Raw genomic sequence first — 20,008 nt, forward strand, 5'->3', positions numbered from 1 at the left:
GGAAGGATGCGGAGAGATGTAGAGAGATTCAGGGATGCAGAGAGAGATGCAGACACATACATAGACTTGCTCTTGCTTCCTGCTAACTCCTGCTGAGATTACCAATAAAGAAAGGCTGTTTGGCACCTTAACATCAGATTGTCTCCAGGTGTATCTGGGGAAGATTGGCATGTAGGGCCCTGGCAATCAGTAGCCTCCGTGGGAGATTACAACAAATAAACGAAGTGTTTTACATATGATCACCTTGCTAATAAGTCTTCCAGGCAGGGTTTGAACTCAGGTCTTCTGACCCTAAATCCTGTACTTTATCTACTGTACTATCTGCCTACTTCAATACAAACGTGTCATTATATATCTTGTTTTACTTTCTATATGCATATATATAATATAAACATATCCTATATACACACATACTATATGTGTACATCTGTAGTGTATATATTACATGTACATATATGCACAGTGTAAACACACAATATATATATAGCATACTATATAAACGCACTATATGTTCTAATGTATAAATATATGCACACATGTATAATTTTATGTACTTGTATATATGTACACACATATAAATAAATGCACATATATACACATATGCACACATATACATGTATCTTTATGGGCAAACCAAGATTTATCCATTTTCATATGTACATATGTAATATGCATATATTCATTTACAATTAAAACACGTAGGTAATCTTTTAATGTCGTCATATTTGTCCTATGCATATTCACTTAAATACTGTACATATTCTTGCAGTGTTCAGGTTGTGAGGTAGTCCTGTGCTTCCTAAAAATGCAGTTTCGGAGTCAGGAGAGCTAAGTTGAAATCCCGCCTCTGCTTCGGACTAATTTACTACAGTTTGACCTTAGGAAAAGTCACTTCCTAAAAAAAAAGAGGAGGAGGAAATGAAAGGAAATTCCTTTTCTTTCTGAAATCCTTTGCCCCAAGGTCGCAGGTAGAGACAGTCTGTGAGAGAAGAAGGCCATCTCGCGGCGGCTTCCTTCCGCGGACTTCCCTTCCCCCTGACCGCAGCTCCAAGTAGCTAGTGAGCAGAGAGAGTGCACCCAGACTCACGCGCTACTTCTCCCAAGGCCGTCAAGGAGGCAGGGCCGGAAGAGGCGGTGTGCGTCATTTCCGGTACCGTCACCATGGTAACGAGAAGCGAAAAGGACCTCCAATGGAATCGGAATGGGGCTCGGCCCAGTACCACAGAGGACCCTAGAAGGACTGGGAGACCCTTCCCTATAATATTTTCTGTACTCCTCTAGCTTGCCTCCGTGCCCTGCGCCCCGCTTCCATCCCCGCTTCCTCCCCAGGGCTCTGCCCTCAGCATCTCCACACTGCTCCGCCGTACCCCGCTGCGATCTCTACATGACGGAGAAATCGTCACTTTCGTGGGAAAAGAGACTGGCCGGGAAGGCGGCGCCTCCTCGCGGTTGACCGTGGGTAGCTTTCCAGGTTCCCAGTCTGGGCAGTTGCGTGGTTTTCTTAAGCAAAACCGACTACGGAGAACCCTGCCTTCATCCCATGAGTCACAGACGGGATTGGAGGAAAGGAATTTGTGAGGAGAAGGTTGGTGGTTTAGTCTTCCCTCCTCCAGCCCGTTTTAAATGTCTACAAAACATAAGCAGTTATCTGACAAATTCTGTTCAGTGTATCCAAAGTATCAGTGCTGTGACACTTTGTGATACTTTGTAACTTTCACAAAGTTACACAGACAAAAAATGAAAGCGCCCCTGCCTCTGGGAGCTGGAAGAGCAGGAAAGGTTCCGTGTGAAAGGTGCTCCCGAGCTGCGCTCTGGGCCCAATGCTGCGAATACACCCAAGCAATCAAAGACAAAGGCAGTCATTCCCCGCTCATGGAGTACACATTCTTTTTTCTTTTATTGTTTAAATTTTATTTTATTAATTTCCCCCCATTCCATGCAAAAAAAATTTTTTTACATTTGTTTTTAAGTTTTTTTGTTCTAGCTAATCTTCCTTATCCCCACCCACAATTAAGAAACCACATGTGACGTTATGAAAAACATTTCCATCAAAGTCAAGTTGTGAAAGAAAACTTAGATCTCCCACCTTAACTAAAATAAAAACCCTCAAGAAAATTAAGTTTAAAAAAGAGAGAGAAGGTGCCTCAATCTATATTCAGACAGTCAGATCCTTCTCTAGCTACAGATAGGATTTTTCATCTTAAGTCCTTCAGAGTAGTGGTGGATAATTTTACTTCTGGGAATAGCAAAGTCATGGCAGTCAGTCATCTCAGAACACTGTTATTTTATATACAATACATTTCACTTTGCTTGGGTTCAGGGAGGATTTTCCAAGTGTTGTTGTTTTCGTTTTTTCCCTGACCATCCTGCTTATCATTTCCCATGATTGATGATATTCTATTACAACATATGCTACAGTTTATTGAGCCATTCCCCAATGGATGGGCATCTCCTCAATTTCCTTTTTTTTTTTTTTTTTTTTTTTTTGTCCTGAAAACTGCTCTGAATATTTTTGTACATATAGGCCATTTTCCTTTTTTTTTTTTTTTTTTTTTAATGACTTTTGATATCGATAGCTAGTAGTGGTGTTATTGGATCAAAATATATAAATGAATTTATAGCCCTTTAGGTACAGATCATATCTTTTGATCATTTATCAATTGAGGCATGACTATTTTTTTTTTAATAAATCTGACTGAGTACCCTTTATGTTAGAGAGATGAGGCCTTAGAGAAAATTGCTTCAAAAATTTTTTTACACTTATTATTATTAACTGTATATCCCCCAGTTCTCTCTCTCTCTTTTCACCCAGTCCCTCCTCAAAAGTGTTTTGGTACTGGCCACTCCTTCCTCCAAAATGCCCTCTCCTTTATCACCCTACCCCCTTCCTATATCCCATTCCTGTCCTATATTCCTGAAGAGTAAGAGAGATTACTATACTCATTTTGAGTATATACGTTATTTCCTCTGGGCCAATTCTGATAAGAGTAAGGCTCACTCAAAGCCCTTCTCCTCCCCTTCACTGTAAAAGCTTTTTCTTGCCTCTTTCTTTATGGCAGATAATTTGCATCATTTCACTTTTCTCTTTCCCTTTCTCCCACTACATTCCTCTCACCTCTTAATTTTTTATTTTTATTTTATTTTATTTTTTTTTTGGGTGCTGAGGCAATTTGGGTTAAGTAACTTGCCCAGGGTCCCAGAGCTGGAAAATGTTATGTGTCTGGAACAAATAATGATGAATGTTGGAGGGGATGTGGGAAAACTGGGACACTGATACATTGTTGCTGGAGTTGTGAAAGAATCCAGCCATTCTGGAGAGCAATTTGGAACTATGCCCAAAAAGTTGTCAAACTGTGCATACCCTTTGACCCAGCATTGCTGTTATTGGGCTTATATCCCAAAGAAATACTAAAGAGCGGAAAGGGACCTGTATGTGCCAAAATGTTTGTGGCAGCTCTTTTTGTTGTAGCTAGAAACTGGAAGTTGAATGGATGTCCATCAATTGAAGAATGGTTGGGTAAATTGTGGTATATGAAGGTTATGGAATATTACTGCTCTCTAAGAAATGACCAGCAGGAGGAATACAGAGAGGCTTGGAGAGACTTAAATCAACTGTTGCTGAGTGAAATGAGCAGAACCAGAAGATCACTATACACTTCAACATCAATACTGTATGAGGATGTATTCTGATGGAAGTGGAAATCTTCAACATAAAGAAGATCCAACTCACTTCCAGTTGATCAATGATGGACAGAAATAACTATACCCAGAGGAGGAACACTGGGGAGCGAATGTAAATTGTTAGCACTACTGTCTATCTACCCAGGTTACTTATACTTTCGGAAGCTAATAATTAATGTGCAACAAGAAAATGGTATTTACACACATATATTGTATCTAGGTTATATTGTAACACATGTAAAATGTATGGGATTACCTGCCATCAGGGGTAGGGAGGGGATAATTTGGAAAAATGAATTAAAAAAAAAAAAAGAAAAGAAAAGATTTGGAAGATTTTAGACATAGTGAACACCAAATAACATCATAAAAGATGAAATTGATTATATTTTAATGGACAGGAAATGACTCGTTATTCATATCTGAATAAACTGTCTCTGTATGGTCAGGCCACAGACTTTAAGGGAAAGACAAAATTAATATGGAACTTAAAGAATACAATGAAAATGTTATATGTTCCCAAAAAGATGACCAAAAGGAAATAAATAAATAGTACTGTGTGTGGCATATAGTAAGCATTATCCCTAAAAAAATAAAAAAAGAAAAAAAAAGAAAAAAAGAAAATGTTATATGTCTGAGGCCAGATTTGAACTCTGGTCTTCCTGACTTCATGGCTGGTGCTCTATCCACTATGCCATCTACTTCACCCTTAATTTCATTATTTTTTAAAAAGATATTATTCTTTCATATTCAACTCACTACTGTGCCCTCTGGGGTCTACATATACTACTTCTAAGTGCCATAATAATGAAAAGTTCTACTGAGTTAAAACTATGATCCTCTCATATAGAAATGTAAACAAACTTTATTAAGTTCCTTAAGATATCACTTTTCTGATTACCTCTTTATGTTTCTTCAGAATCCTTTATTTGAAAATCAAATTTTCCATTCAGCTGTCTTTTCACCACAAATGCTTGAAAATCCTCTGAAGGATTATACTCAGTTTTGCTGGATAAGTGATTTTTAAAAATTTTTTATAATTATAACATTTTTGACAGTACATATGCATAGGTAATTTTTTACAACAATATCCCTTCTGTTCCAAATTTTCCCCTCCTTTCCTCCTCCCCCTGGCAGACATTCCCATACATATTAAATATGTTATAATATATCCTAGATACAATATATATGTACAGAACTGAATTTTGTTGTTGTTGTTGTTGTTGTTGCAAAGGAAGAATTGGATTTGGAAGGTAAAAATAACCTGGGAAGAAAAACAAAAAAAATGCCAATAGTTTACACTCATTTCCCAGTGTTCCTTCTCTGGGTGTAGCTGATTCTATCCATCATTGATCAATTGGAATTGAATTAGGTCTTCTCTATGTTGAAGACTGGATAAGTGAGTTTTGGTTGTAATTCTAGCTCCTCTAGAATATCATATTCCAAGTCCTCAGGTTCTTTAATATAGAAGCTACTAAATCTTGTGTTATCCTGACTGTGACTCCACTACACTTGAATTGTTTATTTCTGGATGATTGCAGTATTTTCTTCTTGACTTGGAGTTCTGGAATTTGGCTATAATATTTCTGTGAGTTTTCATTTTGAGATTTTTTTTAGGAGATAATCAATGGATTCTTTCAATTTCTATTTTACCTTCTGTTTTTAGAATATCAGGACAGTTTTCCTTGATAATTTCTTGGAAAATTATGTCTAGAGTCTTTTTTTGATCATGACTTTCAAGTAGACAAATAATTTTTAAAATTATATTTCCTGAATCTATTTTCTAGATCAGTTGTTTTTCCAATGAGATAGGTCACATTTTTTTCTAATTTTTTGGTTTTGCTTTTTTGTATATTAATTTCTCATAAAATCATTAGCTTTCATTTGCTCAAAATTTTTTTTAAGGAATTATTTTCCTCAGTGAGCTTTTGTACCTCCTTTCCCAGTTGGCCAATTTTGCTTTTTAAGGCATTCTTCTCTTTATATTCTTTTGTATTTCCTTTTGTACCACTCTCAATTCTTTCCCTAAATTTTCCTCTATCTCTCTTACTTGATTTACAAAATCCCTTTTGAGCTCTTCTATGTCTTGATCCCAATTTTTATTTTTTTTGAAGGCTTTGGATAGAGAAATTTTGACTTTATCATCTTCTGAGTGTGTTTTGATCTTATCACCATAGCAATTTTCAATGGGCAGAAACTTTTTTCATTGTTTGGAGCTTACATTCTAATAGGGAATAAACATACATTATACATTATAATATACATAATTTTCTTTAGTGTTTCCCTTTTTCAAAATAATAGACAAGCCTTCCACTATGATCTGTAAGACTAGCAGACCTTACCATCTACCCTATCATTGCTTTCTGAACTCTCCTAGGCCATAACCCTTCACTCTGCCTCTAGTGACTTCTTTTTGTAATTGTGGTCTGGTCAAGTTGGAATAAGCTATTTGAGAGTAAGAATTCTCTTTTTTGGTGAATAGACCTTAGCATAATACATATCAGGCATATGCTTGCTTATGAATAATTTAATTTGTGTAAACATATACATAGATAGTTATAAAAAAACTAAAATTTACATTATTTAGTTTTTTAATGAAAGAAAAAATTTAAATGTATATCTGTCTTTAATAAGATAATAACAAAATCATCCTATTTGTTATCCATAGTGAAATTTTTTTATTCTCAGTATATTTTTGTCACTTTTGTTGAGGTTATTCTTGTTTACCTAGTTGTAGTCAGAGTGTATATTCTTGTTTTAATTTTTGTGAGATTTTTTTTTTTAATTCTGTTTTCACTCTGCCTTCTTTCAAAAAAGTCTTCATAAATGTGAAGTCTGGGTTAATTCCTTGGAGACCTCAGAATTAGCTGGAGTCAGGATAAGCAAAAGTCCTTGGTCTTTAGGGGGAGAAGTGAAGGGGACAGACAAACCTCCATGAGGCTCGACACAAACCTCCCTTCTCCTCCTCCTCCTCCAAAGTGACTCTGGCTTGTCTCACTCCATCTCCTGATCCCTCCTACGATTATCTGAATACCAAAAGATCAAGCCAGCACAGAATAGGGAGAAGGGCCATTTTTCCAAGCATATGCTAATAGAGTATTATCCAATAGATAATTTGCCTTAAGTGCTTGGTTGTCTGATTCCAGTGCACCTATTCAGAGTTTCAGCCCTTTACAATAAATGTAAAGATATCAATATCAATACAATACATGTATTGTATATGATATATATGATATCAATACAATAAATGTAGTGAGATATCTAAATGGTATAGTATAGAATACAGGACTTAGGCTCAGAAAGACCTGAGTTCTAATCCAGCCTCAGATACTTATTAAATAGGTAAACATGTACAAATCACTTATTTGTGACTTAGTTTCCTCATCTGTGAAATAAGGATAATATCACCTATCAGGGTTGTTGTGAGAATCAGATGAATCATCATATTAACATATTAAAGAAGTTGATTTTAATTGAGAGATTCCACAAATTCATAAAACCTTTGTAGTGAGTCATTGCCATCCCACCAAAAAAAAAAAAAAAAAAAAAAAAAGGCAGAGCTAAGGATTAGAAGGTTACTAATTTCCTGGAAACCATAGAGAGGAAGCATTTAGCACTTTAGCTTCACAGGGAGCATGAAAAAACTTTATGGTAAATAGTTTTCCACAAGTGATTATCATTGTCACCTCATATTTAGAAAGGTCTAGAAAATCTTAAAAAAATAAATATGAAGAATACTAAGGAAATCATTAAAAGCATATTTTTTTCAGACTTTCTAAAAATAAGGATTAGGATTGTCCAGCAATCAGTAGAAATTATCCTATAGAACAGTAAATTCATGTTTGTTAGAATCAAAGCCCTACAATAAATATAAATGCAACTAGAGTAGGTTGACTGAAAAGAGAAGGCATAATCAAGAAAGGACTGGAAGATTGAAATTAGGGTCCTACAATGTATGTATGATACGTTGTATGGCAATATGTTGTATCAAGTGCACAATTAAAACAATACAGTACACTTTTTTTTCTTGTATACTGCTTGTCTATAAAGTTTATATAAAGAATGATCATCTTATTTCAGAGAAATATAAAAATTAAGAATTTTTTTCTTTTGTTCTTATTATTAACTCTCAAATTAACAGTTAATTGTATGTTGGGAATAAATGTATTCTAAAAGTGGCAAAGTAAGTAGAGTGCAGGTTCTGGAATCAAGAAGACCTGATTTCAAATTTGGCTTCACATATTTACTAGTTTTGTGACTCTTATGTCACTTAGCCTCTGATTGCCTTAATTTCTTCAGTTCTGAAAAGGGGATAATAATAATACCTACCTTACAGGGCCGTTGAAAAGATTAAATGAAATATTTGTAAAGCATTTGGTACAGTTCCTAGCACATAGCAGGTACTATATAAATGCAAATTATTATTATTACTGACTTTTTTTAACTTGAATTTGTCTTTAAAGTTCTGATCTGTGTCTCTCTCTTTTTTTAATGATAGTGATTTTGGACTCTGGAAGATTATGCCAGCAGAATTCAAGCTCTGAATTTCTACTTTCCTGAAAATGGTTTTTGCAATATGCTATATCTGATTTCTTACAGCCAGCCTAGCTAATCAGGAAGACAAATTAAAAGTAGGATTACTACTGGATGATTAATTATTTGGGTAAGATACCATATGAAATAAAGAAAAAAATTTAAATTGCCATCAATCCTAAGTGAAGACAATCCCATCTGCTTTTGCAGTGATAATTTCATACAATGAGGAAAATGTGACCAAGATTCATAATTTTTTAATTGTATACAAAATTTAGCTTAGCAATTAGTACTCTGGGACAACTGTGTAGCATAGTGGATAGAGAGCCCCATCTAGAGTCAGAAAGATTAATCTTCCTGAGTACAAATTTGACCTTAGACACTTAGTAACTATATGACCAACAGCAAATCATTCCAATCTGTTTGCTTCAGTTTCATCCTAAAAATGAACTATAGAAGAAAATAGCAAGACACAGAAAACCCCAAATGGAGTTACAAATAGTTGCACATAATTATAAACTACTGAACAACAATAGGTACTCTAAATCTGGGATTCTTTTCCAGTGTGGGCATACCAACTGAGGAATGAAATCACATTGATTGTGATCTTTTTTGTCATAAATGAGAATATAAGAAGAAGTGGCCCTTAAATGTAAGTTAGCTCGTACACAGAATTTTGAAAAGGCTAAGAATAAAATTAATGCATTTGGTTGTATATACATATATCTAGATAGATAGATACATATATCTCTCTCTATATATATGCTCAGAAACAACAAAAGTTATTTCACAAGTCATTTGATTATTGTATAGTACAGTATTGTTGACAGATATTTATAAAAAGACCTCTATGACATTAATTCTAACTTACCCATCAATGTAGAGGATGAAGTAGTAGAAAAAGTCTACAAAGAAATGGATAAGATCTTCCAAATTTTCAATTTTATTAATATCTTCTTTGATTTTTAGGATTTCTAATTTGGTATATAACTAGGGTTTTTTAATGTCCAATCTCTTTCTCAATTTTACTCATGTAACTATTTGAAGATGTAAAATTTCCCCTCAGTTTTGGCTTGGGCATGTTGCCTCATTTTACTGTTTATTTTTTCCTATAACTAAATTCTGCTCCAGCCTTTTACCCTTACTTACTAAGTATCTCTCTGTTTCAAATGTGTTTCTTGTAAACAACATATTATAGGGTTTGGGTTTTTAATCTATCTGCTATTTCCATTTTATGGGAGGATTCATCCCATTCACATTAACAGTTATGATTCTCCCCTCTTTGCACCATGAACTTTGTTAGAAGTTTTTTGTTTCTTACCCACCTCTTCCATTTGTCTTCTCTTCTATCACTTCTCCTCTCTTCTCTTAACCCCTTTATTCAAGTATTTCTGCCCTTGTCTTCCACCCAGTCCTTTTTCTTTTCTCCCCCTACTTCCTTATAAAGTGAGATAAATTTCTATACCCAACTGAGTCAATATGTTATTCCCTCTTTGAGCCAAAACTGATGGGGTTAAGCTTTAGACAATGCTCATCCCCCTCCTTTCTTTCCCTCTTTTGTGCCTCTTTATATGATCTAATTATTTCATTTTAACTTCTCTTTCCTTTTCTCCCAGTACATGCTTTTCCCACATTTTAATGCCTTTTTCTTTAATATTATAACACACCCTCTGTCTATGTAGGGCCCCTCTAATTGACCTAATAAAAAATACAGTTCTCAAGAGTTTACAAGTATCATTTCCCCATCTGGGCATGTAAATAGTTCAACCTTTAAATAATATTTTTGTTTTCTTTCCTGTTTACCTTTCTGTGCTACTTGAGTCCTATGTTTGAAGATCAGTTTTTCCATTCAATTCTGGGTCTTTTCAATAGAAATAATAGAAAGTTTCTTACTTCATTGAAGCTCCATTTCCTCACCTGAAAAATGATGCTCAGTCTTGCTGGATAGTTGATTTTTTGTTGTAATCCCAGGCCCTTTGCTTTCCAGAATATGGTATACCAGGCCCTCTGATCCTAGATGCTGCCAGACCCTGGATAATCCTGACTGTGGCTCCTCTATATTTGAGTTGTTTTTTTCCTGGCAGCTTGCAGTAATTTTTCCTTGTGATTATGGTTTTGGAGTTTTGTAACAATGTTTCTTGAGGTTCTCCTTATGAGATGTCTTTCTGGAGATGATTGATGGGTTCTTTCAATGATTATTTTGCCTTCTAGCTTTAATATATTAGGGTAATTTTCCTTGATATCTCTTGAAGAATGATATTCAAGCTCTTTTTTTTTTTTTTTTTTTTTTTTTTTTTTTGTCTTGGCCTTCAGATAGACCCCAAATTTTTTAATTACCACTTTTAGATCTATTTTCCAGGTTGGCTGTTTTTCCAATGAGATACTTTACATTTCTTCCATTTTTTTCATTCTTTTTAGTTTGTTTGACTGATTTTTGATTTTCATAAAGTCATTAGCTTCCATTTTCCCTGTGCTAGTTTTTATTGTATGATTTCTTCAGTTAGCTTTTGTATCTCATTTTCCATTTGATTAATCTTGCTTTTCAAGGTGTTTTCTTCAGGGTATTTTTTTTTTTTTTGCATTTGACCAATTGTATTTTTTAAGGAATTGTTTTCTTCAGTCAATTTTTGTCCTTCATCTTCCAAAATATTGACTCTCTCTTGCATACCTCTCATTTCTTTTCCCAGTTCTTCTCTCTCTCTCTCTCTTATTTGCCCTTTAAAATTCTTTATGAGTCTTCTAAGCAGCCTTTTTGGGCTTGAGACCAATTCATATCACCTTTTGAGATTTCCCATGTGGGCATTTTGTTGTCATAGAACTTGGTGTTTTGGTCTTCCCTATTCCCTATCAGTTGCTTTCGTTAAGGTTATTTTCTATTTCTTGCTCATTTTCTTTTTTCTTATTTTGGGATTTTTAAGGTTGAGCAATGCTCTTGGAACACACTGTCCCAAGCTTCTTGTGCCTCTCTAAGCCTTGGCTTTGAGTACAGGACCCCCTTGTTCTTAGTGTCTTGCTCATAGCATGGAGTTGGCCCTACCTGCTCTTTCCAGGTTACAATCTGATTTCCTGAGCTGGAAATTTGCATTCTGATCTGGGTCTAGAGTCTGTCACACTGATCTGCTTTGCTACTGAGTCAGGACTGAGGATTTCAGTTGCTGCTCTGTTGTGATTAACACTCTGGCTTTCCCAGACCCTATCTGAGGGGGCTGAATACCACTTTTATCCCATTGAAGTTCTTCTAATCTTACTTGAGCTGGAGAGTGGTTTCATTCTGTCAGACTCTATTCAGAGGCTTAATTTCAAGTGGTTTTTGAGGGAAACTGGAAAAGCTCAAGTAGCTTTCTATTCTCACTCCACCATTTTGACTTCACCCCCAAAAGTCCTTGACAAGTTTTAAATAATGAATTCCTTTCCAGGTATTTTGTGATCTGGATTTATTGACTTAACATCTATTATTTTTTTTATTTTTTGTATTTGCTCTAGATAGTTAATATATAAATTAGAACCTTGTATGAGTCCTCTTTGAGCCTTCATTTTGTTCTTCCATATGTAATTCTATAACTATCCCATTGGCACTTTGATTGATGTTACATTTAAACTATAGATTAATTTAGGTTATTTTGATCTAATCATAGAAAACTAAATATCTCCTCAGTATTCGTCTTTCTTTATTTCTGTATATTCTTTTAAAGTCTTATTCCAGTGCTTTATTGTGACATGAAGTTAACTTTCTAGTCCCAAGAAACTCTCAGAGATCATCTAAAATGTACTCTATGTCCATGAAAGGAGAATCTACATCAATGCAATTAGAGATCCAAGGAATACAATATTGAATAATTATTTCCGTAAAACTTATTTTGCAGAGATATCTTTTAGAAGTCTTGTGAATATGTTGGTAGTTTACTGCCCAAGTATTTCACACAAATACACACACACACACACACACACACACAATGTTTCCCTATTTGTCAATTCTTTTATTTTTTGTTAGTATGTATAGAAATATTGGTGACTTCTAGATTTCTGAATTTATTTTACTAAAGCTAAAAATTAATTTTATTAGTTTCCTGGGTTTTCTAAATGGCTTATCATATCACCTATACTTCAAAATATTTTTAAAAATACAAAAATATTTGTAGCACTATTTTATTTCTATACTAAAAAGGTAAAAATCAAATGCTCAACAATTAAGGAATAGCTGAACAAAGTTTAAATATGAACATCATGGAATTTTATTATACAATAAGAAACATATACAAAGACATTTGGAGGCACATGAAAACTGTAAGAATTGATGCAAAGCAAAGAAAAAAATCACTAGTGAGGAATAATATACTGTAAAAATATAAATGGAAACACAGAAAAGGCAATTGAACTCAGATTAATTGAAAAGATCCAACTTCTTCTCTTAGACTTAGAAGTCTATTTCCCTCCTTTCTGTAGAAAGGTAGAGGACTATGCATAGATCTCCCTAATCATTGTTGATCAGTTGTAGAACTGTTTTTTTTATTATTATTATTATAAATATAATAGAGAAGCTAGTCATTGAAGGCCCAATACTTAGAGCATGTTTAGATTCCTCCTTTGTTAGTTTTTCTATTACACATGAGAAAAGAGTTCAGTGGAAAGTGAATATACTGGGAAAATATGTGATTAAAAAATAAAAAGACATCAATAAAACATTTCTTTAAAAAACAGTCCAATTGAAGTAGTAATGTTTAAACTGCAGAAATGAATAGATAATCATGATCTGCTAGGATTCTAAAAAACTCAGAACTGGTAGCAAACTCTGATGTTTAATCTCTCTTCATTTTGCTGATCTGATTCTTAGAAACTCATATGCCATTGTTATGCCTATATACTGTGCCTAAACTGCTCTCGAGCCAGAATTTTATCTCTATTGAGATACCTTGAAAGAAAGCATGGTATATTGTAGAGAATTCCAGGCTTGGAGTCGAAAAGATTTGAATTAAAATCCCAACTCATGTTCTTAATTAGCTGTGTGACCCAGGACAAGATATTTCACCTCTCTCAAGCTTTCTTAATCTATAAAATTTAGCTGATAATTAATTGTACCTGTTTCATAGGATTATTGAGAAAGTTATATAAAGTGCTTTGAAAACCTTAAAGTTCTATATAATTATAAGTTATTATTACTTCAATAGCTTTCAAAAATTCAGGATCACCTCTGTACTAAAATGAGGCATTAGAATAGGATTTCAGTGGAGGACCTCTTATGATCATATTGTTAAAATTAATCAGATTTAAAATTTTAAATTCAGTCATTAGTCTAAATACTAATTCTGATTTTAATATGTAGTTTACATAAAATTGTGTATAATTTGCCTAATATACCTGTAAAAGTTTAATGTAAACATGTAGTGCTTCTAATTTATGCTTTTACATATATTTTTTGCTTTAAGTATTTCAAATGTCAATGAAACATGAGTTCAATTTCAGAAGATGATGAATTAACTTTTGAAGATTATGATAAAGCGGCCAAGCTCATTCAGAAGGTCTGGAAAAATTATCTTGTAAGTTGTGTTATTCATATTTTTGAAAATCATTTTTAAAATCATCTTACATATTCAAAATAACAATAAAATTAAATTTAGAAAAATAATAGCATCATTAATAAGCATTTTACTTTCACCGTCTGAATTTCTTAGCTGGAAAATCAGTTTGTGTGAACTACAAACATTAATGCACTATATGTCGCTATTGAACATAGTACTTTACTATATATAAATACAGCTAGTGATAAAATAATGAAGAATGGACTTATGTGGCTCACCATAGTGATTGAAGGTTTACAGCTAAAAATGTATTTCCTTTTTCTGCTGGTCATCTTAGTGTTCAAATGATTCTGTGAATTAGGGCTTCTCTGTTCTCAGGATAACAAGTCCCTTTGTTTTCCACAAAAGCAGAATGATTTCCAACTATTGCCTCACATGTTTATGCCAAGACTAAAGTAATTGTAGGCTGGGACACCTCAAATGTTGGTGTGCAGAACAGTAGATAAATAGTTATTCTAATCAAGCTAAAGAATAAAAGAGAATAAATTGAGACATAATTACTAATTAGGAAGAAAATTGATGGATATCACCTTGTTTTCAGTTTTTTATTATAGCAAAAAAAATGCCACTACAAATATTTAGGCATGCATTAAATTTTTTGATGGTAATAATATATGAATAATTTAGAACTAATAATCAGCAAGAATTCTTTAAGCACCTGTATTTATATCAGAGTCTGTGCTAAGATAAAAGTGAAATAACCCCTGTCCTCAAGGAGATTACATTGACAATTTATACATATATATGTAATATAATCAAAATGAATATTACTACTCAGGTAGTTTGAGGAGCAAATGCACTAGCAGCTAAGAGAATAAGGAAAGTCTTCATGTAGAAGATAATACTTTGAATTGAGATTTTCAGGAAATTTCAGGATTCTAAGAGGTAGAGATAAAGAATATGTCCCAGACATGGGAGACAACCAGGGAAAGGCAGCAAATTGATGTTGCAGTGCCATGTTTGAGAAACCAAAATAGGGCTATACAGAGCACACAGAGTGGAACAACATATTAGAAGACTGAAAATGTAGGAGAGGACCAGGTTGTGAGAGGTTTAAATGCTAATCAAAAGAGCTTATATTTGATCCTATAGATGAGCATGAATTCCTAGACTTTATAGGAGTTTGTAACAAGGTTGAATTTTTAAGAAAATCATTTTGACAAATATGTGGAGGCTAAATTGGAGTGGTGAGAGATTTGAGGCCAGGAGACCAATTTGGGGACTGTTTGTAGTCATCCAGGTGAGAAATTGAAAGGGTATGAATTAGAAAGGTAGCTATGTGAGGAACATGTTCAAGAGGTGTTGGAAAAAAAGAAATGGTAAAATTTGGCAGTTGAGTGGAGACTACAGAGAAAAGCTGAGAATGACAGTGAAATTGAGTACCTAGGTACTTGGAGAGACTTAACGTCTTCAAGAGTAGGGAATTCTGGAAGAGTGGAAGGTTGGGAGGAAGATAGAATTATATTTAGACATGTCAAATTTTTAGATATTTATAAGACATCTGATTCAAAATGTCTAATAGGTAATTCATCATACATTGCTACAATTCAGGAAACTAGGGCTAGAAATAGAGATTCAGAAGTCATTGGAATAAGGATGATAATTTTGCATTTTGTATACATACTTAATTTCTATAACCAGTTAAAGGCATTATTGAAATTATAATCCATTGAAGAACCAAGTTTCACTTCTGATGCTTTAGATTGGTGTATTAAATATTATTAAATAGTTATATTAACAGTAAATTCACTGTTTGGTGGTAAGAAAAAAAAGTTGAAAGGGGGCTAGTTGATCTTTGGGGACTTTTAGCTACAACAGCAACATGTCAGAAGGAACCCAATTCTCCTGTTAGTAAATCTCTAAAAATGCAGAAGTTATATAATCCCAGTTCCCAACCAAGCTTGGGGGCAGGGGGAGGAAAGAAAAATCCTATACTTCATCCTGTATATATATAGGTGAGAAAGGACTCATAATTTGTGAAAGAAATATGCAGGCATTGCTTTGTACTGGGGTAGGGGTGGTTTGAAAGCTTTAGGGGAGAAGTATATATTGTGCCAGAGGCTTCAGTGAAGACAGAGAGGAAGATTTTGGAAATTATGGATATGTAAAGAAAGTCAGCTCCTCAACACATCCTTGATTTCCAGCTGGCCTTCCTAGTGAGAGAGAATTTCTCCTTGATTTAGATCTGGTCCTCTCTCTTGGTTTGAGCTAAGATCTCTAACTTCCAGAAAAATTCATTCGTTTTTTGTTATTTTTCTGATATATTGTAACCTGTGGGAGTCCAATTTATGCTTGATGTTTTGTTTCAATACACAGCTTTACTTGTTATTAATTATTTGTGAGAATCCCTTGTGTAACAAGAATTAAATGTAAACAGAGTTTGAATATATATAGTCTTCTCTCTTCTCTGCTGAAAAAAGGTCACATTTCTTGAAGCTACTTCCTGGCCTGATAACTTCCAGTTGTATCTAGATAACCTTTAAAAAAGGTTATCTGGATTACAGTTTGTCTTTCTTCAGCCAATAGCTAGCCTTCTGTAATTCTATCAAAAATATTACATTTATAAAGGGATAACAGGTGATAGACAATGAAAGCCAACAGTTAAAAAAATTAGAAAAACAAATTTAAAAACTTCAAACACAAAAGAAGAAATTATAAAGATTAAAGATATATACAATTTAAAACAAAAATCATTTTATTAATACATAAAACTAGAATCTAGTTTTAAAATAAAATTGATAAAATAGGCAAAATGTTAGTGATAAAAAAGATAAAATAGCCAAACTGCTAACTAGTGAAAAGAATTAACATTTACAAAAAATATGAAATCTATAGATTAGTAGAACAAGAAATAGAGAATCTAAAAAATCAAAATCTTAGAAAAAGAAATTGAACAAATTTTATTTTTAAAAAACCTCAACTATACTCTCCTCCCAAATACAACAAGGTCAGGTGGATTTACAAAGGAACTTTATTAAATGTTTAAAGAAACTTCCAGTATTTTATAAACTGTTTGCAAAAAACAGGAAAAGAAGGAATCTTACAAAACTCCTTCTAGGATACAAATATGGTCCAGAAATCTAAAGTAGGAAGATTTAAAACAGTGAAAGAAAATTAAAAGTGGAACCAAGATGATGGATTAGAGGCAGCAATCCAGCTGAACTCTCAGTATTTCCCTCCAACACCTTGTTTTACATATATATATATATAATCAAATTTTGGAATTATAAAGCCAACAAAAGGTTAAAGGTTGAGACATTTTTCTAGCTTAAGACGAGGTAGGAGGTTGGCAGGACAAATCTGGAATACTAGGTTGGGAACTGGTCTAGCACACATGTTAGCAGCACCAGCATTAGGCCTTGGAGGCAAGTGAGACAGCAGCAGCAACAGTTTGAAGAACCAGAGTCTAGAAATGTTTTGTGTCACAGTTCCAAGAAGGAAAGGTATGCAGAACCTAGTCCCAGTCCCAAATGCTAGGAACACTAACACTTGCAGCTTCAAGATAGCAAGGGACTTTATCATAATTCTAGGACCAGGAAGAACATTAGTGCTTTTGGTTGCAGGTGAACAGGGGCCCTTCCTAGATGAAGACCAGAGTGCAGATCAGGAGAGCAGTGACTATACCTCTTTCAGAATCATACCACCTTCAAAACACCAAAAATGTGTAGACCCCTAGAACTAGTGTTGAAAATAGCAACATGAAAAGAGTTTGAAACTTGGAATAGTGCTCCGTCTCACACCCCTGTAAGAAGAACCCAACATTAACATAAACTGCAAAGTCAAGAAAAATGAGCAAACAATAATAAAACAAGTCACAATGAAGATCAAGACATAAACTCCGAAAAAGACAGCAATGTGAAAACAACTCCAAACAAAGCTTCAAATGAAAAATGCTAATGGGACATAAGCCCAACAAGAATTCCTAGAAATATTAAAGAAAGAGATAAAAGTGATAGAGAAAAAATTTAGAAAAGAAATTAGAATGATGCAAGAAAATTATGAAAAGAGAAATAACAGCCTAATAAAAGAGATATCAAAAATTTGACAAAAATAACACCTTAAAAAGCAGAATCAGCCTGATGTTTGTTTTTTTTTTTTTAAAGCACAAAAATTTACTGAAGAACTCTAAAAAACAGAATTGGTAAAGAGATATAAAGTTCACTGAAGAGATTAGAACTGGGCAAGTAGAAGCTAATGACTCCATGAGACATTAAGAAACAATAAAACCAAGTCCAAAGAATTTTTAAAAAGAGCAGAAAAGGTGAAACATCTCATTAGAAAAAAAATTGATGTGGAAAATAGATTGAAAAGAGTTAATTTAAGAAAGAGCTTAGTTTTCATATTTCAAGAAATATGAAATTGCCCTTCTTATTTTAAGTACAGAGGGTAAAATAGCAGTTGAAAGAATCTACTAATCACCTCTTGAAAGATATCCCCAAAATGAAATCTCCCAGCATATTCAAATCCAAATTCCAGAGTTTTCCAGGTCAAGTAGAAAATGTTAAGAGCAGCCAAAAAGAAACAATTCAGATATCTTGGAGCTACACAAGGTTTAACAGCTTCCTCATTAAATGATCAGAAGATTTGAAAGCAGGCAAAGGAGCTAGAATTACAAACAAGAATCACCTACCCAGAAAAACTGAGTATAATCCTTTAGAGGGAAAATAGATATTTAATGAAATAAAGGACTTTCTAGCATTCCTGATACAAAGACTATAACTGAATAGAAAATTTGACATTCAATATAAGACTCAAAAGAAGCATAAAAAGATAAATATGACAGAGTATAATAAGGGAATTAATAAAGTTTACATTCTTATATAGGAAGATGATACATATAATTCATAAGAATGTTATCATTCTTATGGCAGGAGCCTCCATAAACAAAGAATATGGGTTTTAATCAATTATACTGGAATGTCTCCCCCCCAAAATGAAGAAGTGATAAGGGATTCAAAACCCCCAAAATGAAGAAGTGATAAGGGATTCACTGCAAGAAGGGAGAAGAGGTAGAATGGGGAAAACTTTCTCACATTTTTTACAGTGAAGAGTTTTCACAGTGGGGGGGAAATGGAAGGAGGTAACAGATAAATACTTAAAGAGGAAAGAATATACATATACATGTGTATGTATGTTTGTGCTATATATTATACACACACATATTGTATGTATATGTGTGTATTAGGAATTAGAATCTAACAATATGTTGTTCATAAAGAACCCACTTGAAACAGAATGGCATACAGTTAAAAAGGGCTACCTCAGAATCTAATACACTTCACCTGAAGTAAAACAGGCAAGAATAGCAATCATGATCTCAGACAAAGCAAAAGCAAAAATGAATCTAAAAGATATAAATTCAAGGAAAGTACATTTTGCTGAAAGATGTAAACAAGTAATATTTCCAAATTTTTACAGCAAGTTTCCCTACAAAGGCTTCATTGCTTAAATGCAGAGAATTGAGTCAAATTTATAAAAGAGCTATTCCTCAATTGATAATATAGTAAAAAGGTATGAACAAGCAATTTTCAGAAGAATAAATCAACGCTATTTGTAATCACATGAAAAAAAGTTCTACATCATCATTAAATAGAGAAATACAAATTAAGACAACTCTTGAGATACCACCTCACACTTATCAGAAATACCAAATGGTGTGTATGGGGGGGGGGGCAAAATAGGTACACTAATGCCTATTGGCCTATGCCCCAAAGAGATCATAGAAAAAGGAAAAATATCTATTTGTGCAAAAATATTTATAGCAAATCTTTTTGAGATGAGCAACCTCTCAGTTTCCTATTCTTTGTTATCAGTTGGGGAATGGCTGAACAATCTCTGGAATATGATTATTGTGCTATGGGATGATTTCAGAAAAATATGGCAAAACCTATATGAACTGATGCAAAGCAAATTAAAAAAAAATAGGTCATATTTGAACTTGCATTCTCCTGACTTCAGGACTGGTGCTCTATCCACTGCCCCACGCTCCAGCAATAAATATTTTTAAATGTTAAAAAAGAAAGGAAATTATATCAATATCCCTAATGAACATAAGACACTAAAATATTGAATAAAATATTAATAAAAATAATACACTATATTTAAAAGATTATACACTATTACCAAGTTTGATTTATAGCAGAATGTAAAGTTGGTTCAATAGTAGGAAAACAATAAGCATAATAGACCATATTTTTAAAAATACCACATGATTATTCATG

The 20,008-nt window shown here is 33.6% G+C and overlaps 1 protein-coding gene across 2 annotated transcripts in view; it reads left to right on the plus strand.

Moving 5' to 3' along the window:
* The first annotated feature begins 1,155 nt into the window (after positions 1 to 1,155).
* C3H11orf65 (chromosome 3 C11orf65 homolog) overlaps positions 1,156 to 20,008 on the plus strand; it is a 36,892-nt gene continuing 18,039 nt past the window's right edge. The window contains exons 1-3 of one of the 2 annotated variants that reach the window (XM_074304328.1): positions 1,156 to 1,585; positions 8,177 to 8,341; positions 13,635 to 13,745. In XM_074304328.1, the coding sequence (XP_074160429.1) occupies positions 13,656 to 13,745 (90 nt within the window). In that variant the 5' untranslated portion in view covers positions 1,156 to 1,585; positions 8,177 to 8,341; positions 13,635 to 13,655. The remainder of the gene's footprint in view (positions 1,586 to 8,176; positions 8,342 to 13,634; positions 13,746 to 20,008) is intronic. The other variant, XM_074304329.1, reaches the window with a different exon arrangement.

The sequence above is a fragment of the Sminthopsis crassicaudata genome, chromosome 3 (genome assembly GCF_048593235.1).
Source record: "Sminthopsis crassicaudata isolate SCR6 chromosome 3, ASM4859323v1, whole genome shotgun sequence".
In the NCBI taxonomy this organism is placed as follows: domain Eukaryota; kingdom Metazoa; phylum Chordata; class Mammalia; order Dasyuromorphia; family Dasyuridae; genus Sminthopsis; species Sminthopsis crassicaudata.